This window comes from Lepidochelys olivacea, assembly GCF_965140295.1.
Source record: "Lepidochelys olivacea isolate rLepOli2 genome assembly, chromosome: 12".
NCBI lineage: Eukaryota > Metazoa > Chordata > Testudines > Cheloniidae > Lepidochelys > Lepidochelys olivacea.
The window spans coordinates 1,470,812-1,493,201 of record NC_140422.1 but is presented as its reverse complement, the minus strand read 5'-3'; the positions used below and the strand labels follow the sequence as shown (position 1 = coordinate 1,493,201).

Sequence of the window (22,390 nt, the reverse complement as noted above, 5' to 3'; positions counted from 1 at the left end):
TTTGGACTCCAGTCTGGCACATCTGTGAGATTAAGTCAATTTGTTACAATTCCTATTAAACTCTATAGAGAAATTTAGAAAACTGCAGTTACCACAGACAATGCATCATTTCCACAAATTTGCTAAAAACAGCCCTTGATGAGTAGCCTGGTGACAAAGCGATAGGTTTAATATGCAATCCCTATATCGAGAGATACATCAAAACAATTTGTTTTACACACAAAAGCAACACCATTTATCTAGGACTTAAGGGATAAATAGCAACATCACCATTCAACGTTTAAAGTAGGAATAGCCACCCAAAGAACAGGAGAGATAGCTTTACTTGTCAAGATCCCTGAATTTCCTGACCTTTGCTTTCCCTGGCTTGGTAGAAGGACTACAGTTGTATATCCTTAGTGCTTTATATACCAAACGTAGCACTCCCATAACTAAACAAGAGTAACCAATCCATACCATGCTGGAAGCATGAATGTCCCAATTTAAAGGCATCTGTTCAAAGTTATTCAAGGATCCATATCTGTCTGGCCAGCTTAATAGTGAGTTACTGTAAATTTAGTAATACTGGGGATAGGGATGAACAAGACAGAGGGTCAGTTAGCTGGATGGATGATCAATGAGTAAAGGATTTGCCCACCTGAAATAGATACCTACCTTTTCACTCATAGATTCTTCAAACTTGTGGTTAAAAAGGCACTTGTAAACCCGGCCTTCCCCAGCCTGAGTCTGTGAAACAGAACAACAACACTGGTCATTTAGGATAGTTTACAGCTTACCCTCTTGCTAATCAAAATCCAATAGAATTGTGCTATTGTACCAAAGACCTACTTTTAAACTAATTAAGTAGTGTTCATGTACATTATGGGAATAAATCACTAACATTTCTTAAACATAGCACAGAATTGAAGGTGTTTTTTTGTAAAGGAAAATATTTCAGCTGAGTTTCCTTACTCTGGCTCCTGGGTTCTGCCATCTTTTCGCTGAGAAAATACCTTTTCAATTAATGCAAGAGAACCAGAACAAAGCAATAGGTCTGCTTTCCTGCTGCATCACTCCATGCCACTTCTCCATTAGCAGAGCCTATGATGTTTCTGCTGCCGTTAATTCAACATCATGACAAGAATTGGAGTAATCCAGAGATTCTCCCCTCCTGTCCACTCTAAAACCACACAATGAGATCAAAATGTACTTTTCATAAGAGCTCATAGGAGTTCCCGGTGCCAAAAGTGCTAAACTAAAGGCTTAGAAAAGCAAGAAAATCTGCTACTCAAACCACAGAGATAAAAAAAAACCTGACAACTTGTTTCCAGCCACTCAAAGGACTGATAAAAATGAGATGCTTAACAGAGATCATATGCTATTGACGGTGGAACAGAGTAGTAACCAAAGGCTGCCTAATGTGGTTGATCTCTCGCACAGTTTTCACCATAGAAGATGGACGTGTGAAGGCTGACTGACAGGTAGTTCCCAGAATACCTTCGGCTGTTATGTGATCTTGCTCTGGTTCCTCTCTGTCCTTTGGTTCTTTTCAGGCATTGATTTGTGGGATAAGACAGAAGGGATGAAAGGACTAATATTTCCAACTACTCACATTTTCACAGAAGCGTTCCCGGTCATCACGGCATGCGAAGTACAAGTGTCGGTCCAAGTGGAAGTCATCAGAGGAGAGTTCAGCCACACGAAGAATTGCTTTCTTACACACATCAGAAACCTGAATTCTGGGATCACTCTCCTCTGCCTCCTTTACCAGCCCTTTCTCCAGGCAGGCCACCACCTCTCCTTGTGAGTGCGCATCCTACACAACAAAAAGATTGCATCAAGACCTTTACCAACAGGATTTGTGGTCCATTATTTACAAGCAGAAGACAAGAACAAATATTTCATAACACATGGGAATGTGGAAAATGCCTGGTTACTAATTTAATGTATCCAATGTGTAAAAATCCATATTCTGCACCGCAAGCAGCCCATAATGCTGATTTACACATCCCACACTAGGCTTAGCAAGTGGCTAAGAAAGCCCAAGCAATTTTAACCCTTTATAGATACCTACCACCAGAATTAAGTGACGCTCTATTTAAATATAGACTTGAAAATTATGCAGACATGCATTCTGTTCCAGTAGGTCACGGACATTCATACAGTTGGTAGGAGCAACAATTCACAAAGCCTGGAAATAGTTGGCTCCCAAATTCAGACTGAGATGAGAGAGAAGTACCCCACCGTCAGGCTCCAAGCCAGGAGTGGCCAAACAAAACTAAACTGTAAAGCGATCTGCTCTGTATTCACAGTCCCCACCTCTCTTTGTAATCCAACAGCCTTGAGTGGCATGATCCACATACCGTATCTGTGACGTTGCACCCCATAATGCTTTATAGAAATATGCTTATGAGTGTAAATATGACATGACTGGAATATGTTTTATTCTACATATGCCATGTAACATATCTCTGCAAAGCTTATGAACTAATGGATATATTCATCCTATTTACATGCATGTATCATTTTTGTAATCAAAGTTATGAATATTGGCTATGTACTTGCTTGATTTTAAGTAGCCTCACTGAAGCAGTTGGTCAGCTTCTTGAGAAAAGACTATTCTCAGTAAGTGCCCAATCAAGAAACACTTAAGCTAACAATGAACTTTAAGAGATGCAAATCCACATCTGAGCTTTCCTGGGAATGTGGCATCAGCTGGTAAAGTTCTGAGTCATGGATGGACATGTGACTTGCCCATGAGACTCCAAAACTCCATCTTGCAGCTGGATCTTCACAGGAGAGAAGAGGTTTCCACCCACAAAAGAAAGTCTATTTAAGCCCCTAGAAACCTCTCCATTTTGTCTTCAGCTGGCTCAAGAGGTAGCCTCCCCAACCCCAAAGGATACCTGAAAGAAACTGGAACAAAGGACAGTAACTACAGGGGTGTGAGTGATTACTGGACCCAGACTAGGAGGCTAGTCTGTAAAAGAAGCTTATAGGAACATGTCTGAGGGTGAGATTTTATCTGTAATCACTTTCTTACTGTATTAGGCTTAGCCTTCCGTGTTTTATTTTATTTTGCTTGGTAATTCACTTTGTTCTGTTATTCCTTGGAAACACTTAAATCCTATTTTTTGTATTTAATAAAATCACCTTTTACTTATTAATTAATCCAGAGTATGTATTAATACCTGGGGGCGGGGCAAACAGCTGTGCATCTTTATCAGCGTTATAGAGGGTGAACACTTTATGAGTTTACCCTGTATAAGCTTTATACAGGGTAAAATGGATTTATTTGGGGTTTGGACCCCATTTGGAGTTGGGTAACTGAGTGCTGGAGACAGGCGCACTTCTTAAACTGTTTTCAGTTAAGTTTGCGGCTTGTGGGGGATGTGGTTCAGACCTGGGTCTGTGTTTGTAGCAGGCTAGCATGTCCGGCACAACCAGGGAAGGCACTGAAGTCCCAAGCTCGGGGAAAACAGGCTCAGAGGTAGTAGTCCCAAAGGGGGTTTCTGTGATCCAACTCATCACAGTATCATAACAGACTGTTGAAGTGCTGACGGTTCACAGTGGAGTAGCCTCCTTCAATGCTTCTGGGTTTGCTTTAATGTGGTTTAAGGAGATTATCACCGTTTAGACACACTGCTTAGAGCAGTTTACCAAAATGGCCAAGTTATCTTTAATCTGACACAACCTTCTTATCACCATGGCAACAGCAAATAACAGTGTCACATTAAAGGAACATATTTGGGGGAGGGGAGGAATTAGAAAGCTGCTCTGTCAATGCAGCCTTCACTCTGGTCACTGATAATTAGTGATGTTAAGCACTCACAAAGGAGCTTTTAGCAATCTAGGATTCTCAGTGCTAATTCCACCAATGAAAGAAAGTCAAAGCATCCAACACTGCACTGAGTCTCATACGATAAGCAACTCCAGGCTAACGTCCACTGCCAAGTGGGCTCAACAGAGCCCAAATGTAACTTTGGATCATGAGTAACAATAGCAAGCAACCTGAGGAAGCTCACTGGTTTCCATAGGATGGCACTAGGTGAGTCACTTCTGCCCAGCACCCCGAAGTAGGCAGCAGAATGTTGATCAGTGAGTTTTTCACAGCCACACAGCTGGGCATGCTTAGAAAATTAAAACAAAAAGGTACCCAAGACTCCTGGGGCCTTCAGAAAGTCTGAGCCCTTAAAATATGAATCCATCTCTGGTGGAGCTCTGACCAAGACAGCTGGCTGAGAAGAGTTCTATGACCAGAGGACTTTCAACTATCAGCCCCTTTCCTTCAATGTAGGCTGCTTTGGTGTGATAATCACCTACTCTAAGGGAAACTGTCCAGTAGTGCCCTATCTGACTGCTTGGATAAATCAAGCAGCTCGTGTGTCCTGCACTAACAGGCATTTACGGTGAGCCCTTATCTCCTTCAGTCCCGCTCTGTATGTCAAGCAAGTGTTACCATAACAGCTATGAGCAGACAGCAGCAGGGGTTGGAACAAAACAGGAATCTTTCAAACAGTAACATTGCTATTTAAAGCCACATAATTCTTCCAATAATCATTCCCTCCTTTCCGACATTTCTCCCGGCTCAGGAAGCCTCCGATACTGGCACACTAGGAACACAAGCAGCATTCAAAAGCCACGAGTTACTTAAACCATCACCAAGCCCAGAACTGCCACCACTTTTTTTTAAAATGGCCAAAAGGATATTGGGTAAAAACCTGATGGATGTGTCAGCTGAGCTCCAGCCATGAGTCAGCAGCCTTCAGAGGTGCCATTACAGAATACTGCTAGTGTGTGGCATCATGCCAGAATATTATCCCACACTACTGATTTATCTGTAACCATGCTGGACACAAATCTTCTCCCTCAAATCCCCGTGGTGATGCACATACAGCCATTGCAATCGAGCCATTTAGTATTACAAACTTCATAAAATGTGGCTTAAACGCATTTGACAACTCCCTGCTCCAGCCTGCCTTCCAAGCTGCAAGCTCTGCTTCAAAGATCCTCTCATTCATCTGCAAGCTTACAGACTGGGCACCCTCCTTGTTCGGGCATGAGACAACGAAAACTTTTCCTACCTGGGAAGGGTATGGTTTCTAGCCCTAAGGCAAAAGAACTAGAGAGCACTCTATTCAAGATTTCCTCATACCATGGGATTTTCTTTAATTAAAACTTCAGATAAAGACTTCAGTGCACATTAGGTACATGAATGGGATGGAAGATATTTTATTTGTGTGTACACAACCTACTAAAAAAAAGAGTTAACTTGCATCTATGTAGTAAAATAATATCATGAATATATGATCACATGCTAGCTCACAAATGTTCTACAACCTTAGGTAAATATATCTTTCATACACTGTATTCCAGTCATTTAAAATACATACTAAACTGCTTTTAAATTTACCACATATCCAGCACAACAGAACAGTGGAAGTTTGCAGACATACACAGGCCATCTAAGTTTGTAACTAAATTAGCATAATAGTTAACTGTGTGACCTCCTCATAAGTGCATAAGACTGAGCTGCTGTTTGATAAAAAATATAGACCAAGCTTTTCAAAAATTGGTTCTAAAGTTATGCTCCTCTGAATTGCACATTCAGGCACTGAAAGAAGCCTGATTTTCTTAAGTGCCAAGCTCCTGGCTGCTCTGACTTCACATGAAAATCATTAGGAGCTGCAAGAAGCTTGGGAACTTTTGAAAATCAAGCTACTTCTTTCAGTGCCTAAATATGCAATTCAGGAGCTTAACTTTAGCTACCAATTTCTTTAAAATGCTGACTATAGAATATGGTTGCTAAGTCATTAAATCTATACCATAGAGAAGAGTATCTTAATTTATATAGAAATCCAAGTTAACTGCTTCAGTCTGAGAGTGAAAATAGCTTAATATACCAGAAAGAAAAGATTACAAGATTTTCTAATGTTGAATTGTATATACTGCTCTCCAGGAATAGTGCTCATGTAATTATAGTATTAGAAAGAAAATAGACTATGCAGAAGAGTCATTTCTTGACTAGTGTACTTAAATATGCAACCATAATAGTCTTTTAATGCAGTTTGACAGAAGCACACAGAAAGGTGACAAAAAATTATTGGCATGAGTTCAGAATGACTGCATTATTCATTAAGCTCTAGCTGCAGTGCAGAGCCATGTGAATAAATACACCTACACCAGCACTCTGCTTGCTAATGTATCTTTGCCAGAACTATTTCCAAAATTATAAAGGATACACAGCAGCTTCCAGCCATTTAAAAAAATATCAACATGCTAAAAAATATGCCTCTTCTCTCCCACTACCCACAAATTGGGAAAAACAGACAGGTAATTCATTCCCGCATAGACAGATTTATAGTCCAATATCTTGAAATCTTGCCAAGTTAGAAATGGAAACTTTAGATCATCGAAAAAAGGGGGCTAACCATCTTCCCCAGGGGGAATAGAACATTTCAACCCAGGGAATGCATTGAGACATTTTAAAATATGGCATTTAAGGCATTTTTTAGAAATGTTTTGAAATGTATTACTTTAATTTTCCCCTCTTTTTAAGGCCATCTTGGTTGGACTTGATGCCTAAAACACCTTTTTTCCCCCAGACAGACACAGGATAGTTTTAAAGCTCTAAAGCATTCCTAAAACAGATTTCTATAAAATGTGGCCTATGCAAAATTCAACCTATATGTTCAATTCCTGTTGGTGTTTACTTTTCCCTCTCATTTTCAAAAAACCCCAAAGGAGTGGGGGACATTGGGTGGTACTAAAGAATAAAATTTGACTTATGCATAAAATTCCTGTTGCTCTAGTTCAAGGGTCAGCAAACTTTTTGGCCTGAGGGCCACATCAGGGTTCCGAAACTGTATGGAGGACTGGAAAGTGAAGATTGTGCCTCCGCAAACTGCCTGGCCCCCACCCCCATCCGCTCCCGCCCATTTCTTTCCCCCTTAGAATCCCCAACCCATCCAACCCGTCCTGCTCCTTGACCCCTGACTGCCGTCTATCCAACCTCCCCTGCTCCCTGTCCCTTGACTGCCCTGTCGCCTATCCACACCCCGGCCCCCTGACAGCCCCCCCCCCCCCCAGGACTCCCATGCCTATTCAACCCCTCCTGTTCCCCATCCCCTGACTGCCCCCTCCCCAGAACCTCCACCCCATCCAACCACCTCTTGCTCCCTGTCCACTGACTGCCCCATGGGACTCCCTGCCCCTTATCCAATCCCGCCGCCCTGCCCCCTTACCATGCAGCTCAGAGCACCGACAGTCGAGCTGCCCAGTCGGAGCCAGCCACGCTGCTGCGCTGCCCAGCAGGAGTTCATAGCCCTGCTGCGGCAGCATGGCGAGCTGAGGCTGCAGGGGATGAGGGGCTGGGGGCAAGCCTACCTGGCCGAGAGCTCAAGGGCCGGGCAGGACGGTCCCGCGGGCCAGATGTGGCCCGCGGGCTGTAGTTTGCCCACCTCTGCTCTAGTTGCAGAAGAACTGGGGTGAGCTAGGAACGAAGAGGAGACAAAAGGAAACCAAGGAGTGGGGGAAGCAGTGCAGATATTGGGAGAAAATAGATAAAGTAAAGATGGGAAGCTGCACCAATGGGAAAGGGGCAGCAAATACTTGTTCTGAGATAACACAGGGACTAGGTCAGAGGTGGGCAAACTACGGCCCACGGAACCCTTAGAAGCATAGAATATCAGGGTTGGAAGGGACCCCAGAAGGTCATCTAGTCCAACCCCCTGCTCAAAGCAGGACCAATTCCCAGTTAAATCATCCCAGCCAGGGCTTTGTCAAGCCTGACCTTAAAAACCTCTAAGGAAGGAGATTCCACCACCTCCCTAGGTAACGCATTCCAGTGTTTCACCACCCTCTTAGTGAAAAAGTTTTTCCTAATATCCAATCTAAACCTCCCCCACTGCAACTTGAGACCATTACTCCTCGTTCTGTCATCTGCTACCATTGAGAACAGTCTAGAGCCATCCTGTTTGGAACCCCCTTTCAGGTAGTTGAAAGCAGCTATCAAATCCCCCCTCATTCTTCTCTTCTGCAGGCTAAACAATCCCAGCTCCCTCAGCCTCTCCTCATAACTCATGTGTTCCAGACCCCTAATCATTTTTGTTGCCCTTCCCTGGACTCTCTCCAATTTATCCACATCCTTCTTGTAGTGTGGGGCCCAAAACTGGACACAGTACTCCAGATGAGGCCTCACCAATGTCCAATAGAGGGGAACGATCACGTCCCTCGATCTGCTCGCTATGCCCCTACTTATACATCCCAAAATGCCATTGGCCTTCTTGGCAACAAGGGCACACTGCTGACTCATATCCAGCTTCTCGTCCACTGTCACCCCTAGGTCCTTTTCCGCAGAACTGCTGCCGAGCCATTCGGTCCCTAGTCTGTAGCTGTGCATTGGGTTCTTCCGTCCTAAGTGCAGGACCCTGCACTTATCCTTATTGAACCTCATCAGATTTCTTTTGGCCCAATCCTCCAATTTGTCTAGGTCCTTCTGTATCCTATCCCTCCCCTCCAGTGTATCTACCACTCCTCCCAGTTTAGTATCATCCGCAAATTTGGTGAGAGTACAATCCACACCATCCTCCAGATCATTTATGAAGATATTGAACAAAACCAGGACCGACCCTTGGGGCACTCCACTTGATACCGGCTGCCAACTAGACATGGAGCCATTGATCACTACCCGTTGAGCCCGACAATCTAGCCAGCTTTCTACCCACCTTATAGTGCATTCATCCAGCCCATACTTCCTTAACTTGCTGACAAGAATACTGTGGGAGACCGTGTCAAAAGCTTTGCTAAAGTCAAGAAACAATACATCCACTGCTTTCCCTTCATCCACAGAACCAGTAATCTCATCATAAAAGGCGATTAGATTAGTCAGGCATGACCTTCCCTTGGTGAATCCATGCTGGCTGTTCCTGATCACTTTCCTCTCATGCAAGTGCTTCAGGATTGATTCTTTGAGGACCTGCTCCATGATTTTTCCAGGGACTGAGGTGAGGCTGACTGGCCTGTAGTTCCCAGGATCCTCCTTCTTCCCCTTTTTAAAGATTGGCACTACATTAGCCTTTTTCCACTACATTAGCCTTCTGCCCGGCCCCATAGCTCCTGGCCCGGGAGGCTAGCCCCCAACCCCTCCCGGGGTCGGATAGGAGGCAGGGGCCAGGCCATGTCTGGCTGTTTGTGGGGAGACAGCCTCCCCTAACCAGCCCTCCATACAATTCTGGAAACCTGATGTGGCCCTCAGATCAAAAAGTTTGCCTGCCCCTGGACTAGGTGCTTCCTATTGCTGTCCAGTAACCCCCTCTAGCTAGCTGGAGCAGAAACACCTGCATTGTGCTTGTATAGGAAAGCCAGAAAGTAAAACTGACTGGTATCTTTGTTGTTCAAGCCAAGTGCTGTGCAACTAATCAATAGCTAGCACAAGAAGCCAGACAGATGACCCGACTGAACCAAAATAACTAACCTACAGAAATCCAATCTTCTCCCAGTGGTTCTACTGCAAGTCCCACTTTAGCAGCTTTAAGTAGCCTGTAGTGGAAACCAAAATTAAAAAGATGCTGTCTATTTGAAATCTAGCCAGTTTAAAAAAAGAGTTAAAAGTAGCGCTAGAAACTATGCAACCCTTCACTCATTGTCTTTTTTTAACTATCATATTTTTCTATTTAGCGTCATTTTTCTCTACTCTGCTGCTCTGTAAAGACCTACACAACAGTGACACTGTCTAGGCCCAAAGCTCTTTGAAAAACAGAAAAATGAGGAAGATTACATTCCCCTAATCTCTCAAAGTAATCTTAAATGTTACCTGTAACCAAAGCAAGTAAACTACCCTGAGATAAGTGAGATTTTTTTTTTAAATGTCACTTTTAATACCCATGGGAAGAAAACCATGCCTAAACCAGCTCAGCTAGAGGCCTCGTCTAGGTACAGATTTGCACCAGTTTAAACTAAACCGGTTGAATCACACACATTTTGTTAAATTGGTGTACGTGTGTGTGTAGACAAAGGTCAGAGAAATGGCTGGTTTATGCTGACAGTTCTGAAGGAGAAAGGCCCAGCTGCCACCACAATTCTCAGTGAAAAGAGTATCACATTAAGCTTCTATTGTATAAAAGAAAGCAGGGATTAAACACCAGGGAACCAAACTCAGGACACAGCACAACATCCAGGTGAGAGGAAAGGAGACATAAGTATGCTCACTGTCAGCAGAAAGTGGACCAAGCATACAGCTGTAAGATACAATGGTACTTTTCTGCTTTCCATGTACACTCCTTTTTGATACATGCAGCAAAATGAAGTCGGAAATCAGGAAACATGAACTGCACTCTGCTGATCACACAAGAAACAGAACAGCATGAGATACAACCCAGTAGATAGAGGACAAGGCAAGCAACAAGCCAGAAGAAATTATACGAGATGGAATAAAATGGACTAGAGAGAGTAGATAAAGGGACGGGAAAGAAAGCTACATAAACCAGAGGAGACAGTTTACAGAAAAGGAAAGTGAAATAACAAGGGCTGGAAAAGAGTCTTTGGCCTGGTCTACACTTAAAAATTTAGAGAAACCAGCTACATTGCTGTCATTGAATGACAAATTCTTAACTCTGAGAGCTGCAGTTAAGCCAACCTAACCCTCAGTATACATGCGGCTAGATCAGCAGAAGAATGTGCTGTTGACCTAATTCACCTCTCCGTGCAGGGTAGTTAACCAGAGACTGAAAAAACCCTTCCATCACGAAAGGAAGGGTCCATGCCAGCGTTTCTCAATTGCAGCTGGGGCCTTTTGTGGGGCTATGACAATTTCCTGAGAGGTAATGGGGGAGGAAGAGGGGAATTGGGCGCGGGACCATTGGCCCCACTCCCTCCCTCCCTGTTGCTCCTGCACACGCCACGCTCTGGACACAGGCAGGGCACAGCACTACAAGAGCTAGATGAGTTCTCGACCTACCTTGGTGTGGGGGAAGGGTTTTGGGCGGTGGGCTCCAGCGGCGGAACTTCGGAAGCCTGGCCATGCAGCCCAGGGGTCTGGCAGTGGGGTGACGGATGCTGACTCCCCAGCCCTGGCCTCCAATCATGGAGCTTCAGCCTCTAGACCCTAGTTCCAACCATGTGGCACCAGGTGCTGGCCTCTGGCTCCGGTACCGGGCTCTGGCTGTGCAAGGGCGGGCACTGACCCCCCCAGTCTCGGCTGTATGGCTTTGGGTGCCAACTCCCAGCTCCGGCCGCGCTGCTCCGGTCCCTGGTGCCAAGACCCAAGCTGCACGGCAGCAAGCGCTGATCCCCAGCGCTTGTCCTGGGCTTCAGCTAAGCGGCAGCAGGGGCTGTCCCGGGGTGCTGACCCCTGGCCCTAGCAGCAAGCACTGCCTCCAGTTGCTGCACAGTGACAGTGCTGACCCTCGGCTATGGCCACGCTCCGGCTGTGTGGCAGCGGGCTCCAACCCCTGGCTCTTAGCATGCAGTTTCTGCCCAAAGTTCTGGCTGCGGGCACTGCTCCCCCGCCACAGCCACCAACCCCTGGTTCCGGCCATGCAGCAGCCGGGCTCACTACCCACTTCCATTGCCCCGGCCCCTGCTGCCTCCCCCAACCCCCTTTCCTCATTGCCCTTGGCCCCCACTGCCTCCCCTTCTGACCTCCCCATCTGGAGCTTAATGGGTCCTGGGGCTTGCTGAGAGAAGCGATATTAACAAACATGCAAGTATCACTTCTCACAGCAGACTTACTAGCTAGCTGTGAGGCTGTGAAAAGTGATACTTTTATGTTTGTTAATATCACTTATTTTCACAACCTCCCAGGTAGCTCCTAAGTATGCTGTAAAAAGTGCTAACATACAAATATCACTTTTCACAGCATTATTTTTATTATTGAGTCTGCAAAAAACCTCTACATGAAGAGATTACACTGATTTGGACATGTGTATGTGCATATTTATTTGTTTTTCCTAAAGTTAATTAAGTCTTTTAGGAAAAAGTGTCAGTGCAGCCACCGGGCAGAGTTGGTGGCCGCATTGAGACCACCAGAAAAGTTGTTGGAAGAAGCCCTGGTCTTCGCTCTGCGCCTACGGCACTGCTGCAGGGTCCGAGCGGCGCAGGGGTAGCACCCGCAGTGTAGATATGGCCTTAGCCCTAGAAGTTCTGCTGTAATGCAAATCAAGTGAAGAAAAGGGAAGCCAGTTTATCCCAATCACTTATAATAAAGTTATGAATGGGCAAATATTTGGCAGTAGCCTGACGTGAAGAGGCCTAGTGGTCCCATGGCGTTCATCTCCAGAAAAATAAGGGCTAGACAGCTGTTCAGTCTCACAGCTCGGGTGTACAGAGGCTGTGTATTAAACCATAGTCACATCAATTCACTGAGGCATGGTCAGATGAAGAGAGACAAGCGCTAGACTGCAGATATTAAACAGGCAACTCCTAGAATCCTGGGCATTATGAGGTAAAGTGTGAACAAGAATCTATGGAGGCACTAAAGGAGATTAGGTTTCCCCTAAACAGTGCCGGAAGAGGGAATACTCCTCATGTAGCCACTTAAAGCAACTTCCACAGTAGTAGAACAGCTGTCTGTCGCTGCAAGTGTCATGGCAGGTCAGCTGCTGACAACAGAAAAAAGTCATGTGACCCATCTTGTTATGAGCGCTCAGCACACTTCTGCACGTTGGGTCCCAATACATTTCAGGTTATGCACCCAAAAATGAGTGGCCACCTATGGAAAGTTTGGTTTAGTGACTTGCTTTGGCCAACATCACATAAGACCTCTAGTAGAGGCAAGGTTAAGCTATGCCTACTCTACCGCAGTAAGTCGACCCATGCTACGCAACCCTAGCTATGGGAACAACGTAGTTGGAGTTGACGTACATTAGGTCGAGTTACTCTGGGGTCTACACAGCCGGGGGCTGATGGGAGAAAATCTCCTGTCGACTTACATACTCTTCTCGTTTGGGGAAGAGTACAGGGGTCGACTGGAGAGCGATCTGCAGTAGATTTGGCGGGTCTTTAGTAGACCCGCTAAATCGACCACCAGTGGATCTATCTCAGACCATCGACTCCCACGGTAGTGTAGACCTTCCCTTAGAATCCAGTTCTCCAAGGTGGCTTTTGACTGCTTTATGCACAAGCCCATCTTTTCTCTTCCTGCAACCCTGTCTCATTCATGGTACCTTTCATCTTCTGCAACAAACAAAGCAGAAATCCTACAGACTTAATCACTACACAACCCTGATTTGTTCCCAGAGCACTGTTTATCCTTGCACTGAATGAAAGCAGACGTCTTGGGGAAAAAAATTGTATGTGATCATATAACTAAAAGTTTATCATAATGCACATGCACAAGTGGGGCGAGTTATGATTGCAGAGGCAGCCTGAATTTTGGTGTTCCCTAAACTCTTGATTTTGTAATCAATGTTCTTTTTCATGTATTTTTATATGAAATTTACTGTCTTACTGAAAAAAGGATATGTAAAAACAAATTCCACCATGTGGAATCAGACTGACCTCCACAAAGCTCCCAGACTGCTGTGCTGGGCATCACAACATGGGGAATAGATGGCCAGCCCTCTGTGGAGAAAGAGGTGGTTAGGGACTATTTAGAAAAGCTGGACGTGCACAAGTCCATGGGGCCGGATGAGTTGCATCCGAGAGTGCTAAAGGAACTGGCGGCTGTGATTGCAGAGCCATTGGCCATTATCTTTGAAAACTCGTGGTGAACGGGGGAAGTCCCGGATGACTGGAAAAAGGCTAATGTAGTGCCAATCTTTAAAAAAGGGAAGAAGGAGGATCCTGGGAACTACAGGCCAGTCAGCCTCACTTCAGTCCCCGGAAAAATCATGGAGCAGGTCCTCAAAGAATCAATCCTGAAGCACTTACATGAGAGGAAAGTGATCAGGAACAGTCAGCATGGATTCACCAAGGGAAGGTCATGCCTGACTAATCTAATCGCCTTTTATGAGGAGATTACTGGTTCTGTGGATGAAGGGAAAGCAGTGGATGTATTGTTTCTTGACTTTAGCAAAGCTTTTGACACGGTCTCCCACAGTATTCTTGTCAGCAAGTTAAAGAAGTATGGGCTGGATGAATGCACTATAAGGTGGGTAGAAAGTTGGCTAGATTGTCGGGCTCAACGGGTAGCGATGAATGGTTCCATGTCTAGTTGGCAGCCGGTGTCAAGTGGAGTGCCCCAGGGGTCGGTCCTGGGGCCGGTTTTGTTCAATATCTTCATAAATGATCTGGAGGATGGTGTGGATTGCACTCTCAGCAATTTGCGGATGATACTAAACTGGGAGGAGTGGTAGATACGTTGGAGGGCAGGGATAGGATACAGAGGGACCTAGACAAATTGGAGGATTGGGCCAAAAGAAATCTGATGGAGGTTCAATAAGGATAAGTGCAGGGTCCTGCACTTAGGACGGAAGAACCCAATGCACAGCTACAGACTAGGGACCGAATGGCTCGGCAGCAGTTCTGCGGAAAAGGACCTAGGGGTGACAGTGGACGAGAAGTTGGATATGAGTCAGCAGTGTGCCCTTGTTGCCAAGAAGGCCAATGGCATTTTGGGATGTATAAGTAGGGGCATAGCGAGCAGATCGAGGGACGTGATCATCCCCCTCTATTGGACATTGGTGAGGCCTCATCTGGAGTACTGTGTCCAGTTTTGGGCCCCACACTACAAGAAGGATGTGGATAAATTGGAGAGAGTCCAGCGAAGGGCAACAAAAATGATTAGGGGTCTGGAACACATGACTTATGAGGAGAGGCTGAGGGAACTGGGATTGTTTAGTCTGCGGAAGAGAAGAATGAGGGGGGATTTGATAGCTGCTTTCAGCTACCTGAGAGGTAGTTCCAGAGAGGATGGTTCTAGACTATTCTCAGTGGTGGAAGAGGACAGGACAAGGAGTAATGGTCTCAAGTTGCAGTGGGGGAGGTTTAGGTTGGATATTAGGAAAAACGTTTTCACTAGGAGGGTGGTGAAACACTGGAATGCGTTGCCTAGGGAGGTGGTGGAATCTCCTTCCTTAGAAGTTTTTAAGGTCAGGCTTGACAAAGCCCTGGCTGGGATGATTTAATTGGGGATGGGTCCTGCTTTTGAGCAGGGGGTTGGACTAGATGATCTCCTGAGGTCCCTTCCAACCCTGATATTCTATGATTCTATGAAAGTTTATCAGCAGGGTCAGGACTTTTATGTCCATAGCACACTTCTGCCACTTGAGTTACCAGATTACCTGGTAGCAAAGGCAATTTATGTTTACCAGCCACTAGAGCAGGCCTAGACATGGGTTTCACAGTTAGGTGTGAAATCAGAGGTGACTACCTCAAGCAAGAGATATGCCCTAGATATCAGTGATTTCAGCATACCTATTATTCTTCCTTTCAACTAGGTTCTTTCACTGGTTCTATAAATATTTTAATTTGGTCAAGCGACAGTTAAGCGCCCAACTCAGTATAGGGGACCAATACCATACTTGTGATTTAAGTCTCTGTCCCAAAGACCTTCCAGTTTAAAAGGACAAAGACATGTTTCATTTTACAGAGAAATCAAGGTTGCTGAAAAGTACTCAAAGACAATTACCAATTCAAAGCTCTAGGGGCCTGCCAGTTTCACTCATTTCCCCAGACTAGGAACAGCCACAGAACAAGCTGATCTAAGCAGTACATACTTGCACTTCCTGCTGTTCAGTTAGACAACCTTCCTATCCGCACTTGCATTGCAATTTTAGATGCTGCACAGTAAAGGATCTGCTAAGGCCAGTGAGGTCTCACTGGAGCAGCAAAGCACCACATCTGCATCTCCACCAAGAAATTGCTCTATTTTCTAGGACAGCACCTTTTCACTGTTCCAGGAGTGGTCGATTCAACCTCTAGCAATGTAATCCAAGTTAAGGACTTTGAATTTCAAAGCACTGTAGAAAGTTTAGTTAAGTTTAACTTTATCCCTTGTCATCAACTTACCCACAAAGTAAGAGTCCACTGATACATACAGTACCATAATGCTGATTACATAAGCGCCACTGAAATAGGAAAGGGGAAGTAGTACCTAGAAATCCTTCCTCCAGTATCCTACCACAAACTTCTCTGGCATCTTTAAATGGTTCATTAATGCACAATCAGAGCTGAAATGGATATAGCTTGTCTAAACTGGCTATTTCCCCACACTTCCAGTGAAACGTGATGCTGTGCAGTCAGACGGGTTGCTGCAAGAGCTGGAAGATGTGATCAGGACTGAACAACCGATCAGGAACAAACATTAAAACACTCAAACTGATATGCGCAGCTCTTTTATCATAACAGAATGAAGGAGGCATTAACAGGGGCAGCACAGTCCATTTTAACAGCCCTGAAATTAACCAATGGAGGATGAAAGCACAAGTGGATTTCTTAATTCATAAAAACAGTACACTGCTAGTGAACAACATCACTTAACAAATACACCAGAGGTTCCAAAGAACCTTTCTACCAAACGTTCTCTTTCTTCTTGCAGCAAATGGCATGTTGCAAAAAAACACTAACGAAGGCCCATGAAGACATCTGCACAGCAAGATCTGAGTTCTGCTTTGTCTTGTATCAAATTTACACTCCCTGAGAAAGGAGGGATAGGTTGGGCAGGCCACAAGAGCAGCCTCCCCTATACTAAAGGCTTTCCCAGGTCAGATTTGACAATATGCATCAAGGCACAGAGAAATTTGTCTAGAGACAGGTCTAGTTAATCGTGACTAAGATTCACCATATAAAGCAAAAGTCACATAAGTGTGATCCACGACATAAATTTGTTTACTATTTTAAATTGTGTTGGGGGTCTGGTGGGAGTGGAGACAAATCAATCACATCTGATTTGGGAGCAAGTACAACAGGATTTTTCCTAGTATGTCAGTAAAGAACTTCAAGCACTAACAATAATCGAGACAACTTGTTAAAAAGGTAATCACTGCAAGCACGGACACATCACCTTTTTTGATACCTTGTGTCTCTTTTGCTGGTTTTCAGTCATTGTATTTAAGTCTGGTGTACATACAAGTCCCACAATAGCATCCAATTTCCCTGAGTGTCATCTTTATAAACCCACTTCCCATCCACCTGTCCTGTGGATACCTTTTCTCCAGGTCGAATGCTGCCACATTTGAGGGCGTTAATATCGTTCTTGCAATCATCCATGAAGCCACAGATCAGACGGTAATCACTGAAGATGATGGCTGTCATTTTGGTGATATACTGGTGACACTGGTATTCAGTGATGTTACCTCTATGGTCCACCAAACAGGACACCAAGTAGCCTTTCCCAGATAACTCATCTGCACATTCTTTAATCTGTTCAGAGAAAGAGTTGTGTTCAATTATTTAGTAGGAGCAGCTACTAAAGGTAGACATTTTTAGATCAGCAGGTGCACATACGCTGTGATGCAAGTTATGTCTACACAGCAGTTTGGGCCAAGCAGTAGTGAGACTCCCAACCCAAGGCAATAGACTAGGCTAGTGGGGCTCATGCTAGCACTAAATAACTGTGTATACAGCATTTTGAAGCTATGGCTCAGGCTGAAACTCATGCTCTGAACACTAGTGTGGGAGGTGAGCTTCAGAGCCCAAACCACAAATTCAGAATGCTGTCTATACAGCTATACTTAGAGCACTAGCCCGAATCTGTTGACCTGGGCTGGCAGGCTCACTCCCACTCCAAAATGCTGTGTAGATATACCTAGAGAGTTTTAAAAGAGCCAGCCAAACAGCTCTGGACTGCTAATTTGATTTTCAGTAGGCCCTGGAGCACTAGTTAAGTTCCAGAGAACTGCAAGAAAGCTAATCTTGTGCCAATAAGAAGAAAGGGTAAACAGGACAACTTGAGTAACTATAGGCCAGTCAACCGTAGATCATTCCTAGGCAACATAAACAAAGAGCTGATATGGAACTCAATTAATCAAGAATTAAAGAAGAGTAATATAATAAATGCTAAGTAACATAGGTTTATGTAAGGTAGACCATGTCAAACAACAATATCTTTCTGATAAGTATACAAGTTTGGCTGACTAAGGTAACAGTGTCGATGTAATTTACTTAGGGTTTCTGTACAGCATTTGACTTGATACTGCGCAACATTTTTTTAAGAAACAAAATCAACATAACACATTACATAAATTAAAACCTGACTGAAGTCTCAAAATGCAATTGTATGTGGGAATCATCAAGAGGGTACTGTGACAGGGTCAGGCCAGACGGCTACAGGAGAGTGACAGAAGGCAGATATGTTAGCCCCAGGTTAAGTAGGTCCCTTTTCTCTGGGTAAGGTAACAGGGAAGGTTCCAGAACAATCAGGAACTTTCTGGAAACAATTAAGGTAGACAGGCTGATTAGAACATCTGCAGCCAATCAAGAAGCTGCTAGAATCAATTAAGGCAGGCTAATCAGGGCACCTGGGTTTAAAAAGGAGCTCACTTCAGTTTGTGGTGTGCATGTGAGGAGCTGGGAGCAAGAGGCACTAGGAGCTCAGAGTGAGAATGAGGACTGTTGGAGGACTGAGGTGTACAAGCATTATCAGACACCAGGAGGAAGGTCCTATGGTGAGGATAAAGAAGGTGTTGGGAGGAGGCCATGGGGAAGTAGCCCAAGGAGTTGTAGCTGTTGCACAGCTGTTCCACGAGGCACTCTAGACAGCTGCATTCCACAGAGCCCTGGGCTGGAACCTGGACTAGAGGGCAGGCCCAGATTCCCCCCAAATCCTCCCAACTCCTAGTTAGATACAGGAGAAGTTGACCTGGACTGTGGGTTCACGAAAATGGCCAAGCTGAGGGCTGCCGTGAAGCTCCAAGGCGAGCAAATCCGCCAATAAGCGTAAGATCCACCAAGGTAGAGGACGAACTTTGTCCTAGTACATATCCAGTAGGGTCCCAGGGAGATCATTTCTTGGTTCTATGTTAGTTAACCACCAAAACAAAAACAGCAAGATTAGAGTTCTGCTTTGTCTTGTAATAAAACAAAATCATTATTGATCAAGTTTACAGATGATACAGACTGGAGCAGAATGGTAAATAATGAAGAGGACAGATCAGAGGATAGAGCGATCTGGATTGCCTGTGCCCTGCTTACCAAGCTGTTTCAATTCAATACAGCCAAATCTAAAGTCATACATCTAGAAACAAAGAATACAGGCCACAGTTTCTTCAGGTATGTTAGCAACAAGAAGAAAGTCAAGGAAAGTGTGGGCCCCTTACTGAGTGAGGGAGGCAACCTAGTGACAGAGGATGTGGAAAAAGCTAATGTACTCAATGCTTTTTTTGCCTCTGTCTTCACGAACAAGGTCAGCTCCCAGACTACTGCACTGGGCAGCACAGCATGGGGAGGAGGTGACCAGCCCTCTGTGGAGAAAGAAGTGGTTTGGGACTATTTAGAAAAGCTGGACAAGCACAAGTCCATGGGCCCGGATGTGCTGCATCCGAGAGCGCTAAACGACTTGGCGGATGTGACTGCAGAGCCATTGGCCATTATCTTTGAAAACTCATGGCCATCGGGGGAGGTCCCGGACGACTGGAAAAAGGCTAATGTAGTGCCCATCTCTAAAAAAGGGAAGGAGCAGCATCCGGGGAACTACAGGCCAGTCAGCCGCAACTCAGTCCCTGGAAAAAATCATGGAGCAGGTCCTCAAGGAATCAATTCTGAAGCACTTAGAGGATAGGAAAGTGATCGGGAACAGTCAGCATGGATTCACCAAGGGCAAGTCATGCCTGGCTAACTTAACTGCCTTCTATGACGAGATAACTGGCTCTGTGGATGAGGGGAAAGCAGGGGACCTGTTATTCCTTGACTTTAGCAAAGCTTTTGACATGGTCTCGCACAGTATTCTTGCCAGCAAGTTAAGGAAGTATGGGCTGGATGAATGGACTATAAGGTGGATAGAAAGCTGGCTAGATCGTCGGGCTCAATGGGTAGTGATCAATGGCTCCATGTCTAGTTGGCAGCTGCTATCAAGTGGAGTGCCCCAAGAGTCGACCCTGGGGCCGGTTTTGTTCAATATCTTCACTAATGACCTAGAGGATGGCGTGGATTGCATCCTCAGCAAGTTTGCAGATGACACTAAAGTGGGAGGAGAGGTAGATATGCTGGAGAGTAGGGATAGGATACAGAGGGCCCTAGACAACTTAGAGGATAGGGCCAAAAGAAATCTGATGAGGTTCAACAAGGACAAGTGTAGAGTCCTGCACTTAGGACGGAAGAATCCCATGCACTGCTACAGACTAGGGACCAAATGGCTCGGCAGCAGTTCTGCAGAAAAGGACCTAGGGGTTACAGTGGACGAGAAGCTAGATATGAGTCAACAGTGTGCCCTTGTTGCCAAAAAGGCCAATAGCATTTTGGGATGTATAAGTAGGGGCATTGCCAGCAGATCGAGGGACATGATCGCTCCCCTCTATTTGACATTGGTGAGGCCTCATCTGGAGTACAGTGTCCAGTTTTGGGCCCCACACTACAAGAAGGATGTGAAAAAATTGGAAAGGGTCCAGTGGAGCCCAACAAAAATTATCAGGGGACTGGAACATATGACTTATGAGGAGAGGCTGAGGGAACTGGGATAGTTTAGTCTGCAGAAGAGAAGAATGAGGGGGGATTTGATAGCTGCTTTCAACTACCTGAAAGGGAGTTCCAAAGAGGATGGAGCTAGACTGTTCTCAGTGGTAGCGGATGACAGAACGAGGAGTAATGGTCTCAATTTGCAGTGGGGGAGATTTAGGTTGGATATTAGGAAAAACTTTCACTAGGAGGGTGGTGAAACACTGGAATGCACTACCTAGGAAGGTGGTGGAATCTCCTTCCTTCGAGGTTTTTAAGGTCAGGCTTGACAAAGCCCTGGCTGGCATGATGTAGCTGGTGTTAGTCCTGCTTTGAGCAGGGGGCTGGACTAGATGACCTCCTGAGGTCCCTTCCAACCCTGATATTCTATGATTCTATGAGTTACAGAAAGGGGGTCTCTATCCTGGGAAACAGACTTCGAAAGAGACTTGGGGGTCATGGTTAATAAATCAGCTCAACATAAGCTCCTAGTGTAATACAATGACCAAAAGGGCTAATGTGATCATTGGATGTATAAACAGAGAACTTACTGAGTAGGAGTAGAGAGTTTATATTACCTCTATTTCTCCCTGGTGCAACTGCTACTGGAATGGTGCATCCTGTTCTGGTGTCCACAATTTAAGAAGGATGTTGATAAATTGCCATGAGAATGATTAAAGGACTGAAAAATGTATCTTATAATGATAGACTCAGGGAGGTTAATCTATTTAGTTGATCAAAGAGAAGGTTAAGGGGTGACTTGATCACACAAGTGCCTACACAGAGGAACAAATTTGATAATAAAGAGCTCTTCAATCTAGCAGATGGAGGTATAAACAGCAACAAATGGCTCGTAGTTGAAGCTAGACATAAAATATGCTCCAGGTCAAACAGGAATTAACTCAGGGAAGTTCTTTGGACTGTAGTACGTAGGAGGTCAGTCTAGATGATCACAATGATTCCTTCTTCCCTGATAATCTATCAATTATTTTCTATATACCAGCTAACTATAACATGTGGTCATTTAAAAACCTCATTTGTAAGGATAATGGTTTTAATCAAATTATCGAACATTCAAAATATAGTGCAATTTCAACATTTTAACCTATATAATCCCTAGAAAAATTACAGTTATAACAGTTGTTGGGTGAGATCACTAAAGACAAGACAAAGTGCATAATTTCTTTTGAGTTAAATAATTCCGTTTCAAAGATGGGGTCTAGATCAGTCATCTGTGCAGAGAACACAGCAAGTACTAGGTTGCTGGTTCTGGACACTTCTAATGAAACCCCATTTTTGGCTCTAGAGGAAGCCAACTGTTATTGTGGGTTAAGCTCCTGGCCAAATGCTTATACAACCATAATATTGTTTGTTAATTTGACTACCATTTTACACTGGCATTAACCATTTTAATATAAAAGTTTTAAGGGTGTGACTTTCAAAAATGACCAAGGGAAGTACCTAACTCCTAGTGACTTCCAATGGAAGTTGGTTGCCTAATTCCCCCAGAGGCTTTTGAAATCAAAACATATATATATATATATATTAAAATCAAAATGTAGCCAATGTGGTCTAGGACTGAACAGGACAATTCACACTGGTATGTAGTGTATTAAATACAAATCTAAAGTCATGTTCCCCCAGTAGGAAGGTGTGGTATGACTTTTCAATTCTTAAACATTTTAAAGGGTGGTCTTTTAAAATTTTTTTTGTCAGTTTGCAAAATTTCAGATTGATAATCTACCTTATCCAATGTAAAACAAAGATTGTTTCATGCATCTACTTTGCTATTAAATATCAATAAGAGGTGTAGCATGTATGATTGTAAAAACAATCAAACTGGAATTTTATAAAACCAGGATGCCACCTGTTTGTATCATTA

General features: G+C 44.5%; 1 protein-coding gene across 1 annotated transcript in view; it reads right to left on the bottom strand.

Annotated features, from left to right (window-relative positions):
- Positions 1-22,390, bottom strand: part of GLG1 (golgi glycoprotein 1) — a 176,766-nt gene that overhangs the window by 63,199 nt on the left and 91,177 nt on the right. Inside the window, exons 4-6 of the mRNA XM_084644808.1 lie at positions 17,065-17,280; positions 1,592-1,795; positions 655-726 (exon numbers count right to left, since the gene is read on the bottom strand). Coding sequence (XP_084500934.1) covers positions 655-726; positions 1,592-1,795; positions 17,065-17,280 — 492 coding nt within the window. The remainder of the gene's footprint in view (positions 1-654; positions 727-1,591; positions 1,796-17,064; positions 17,281-22,390) is intronic.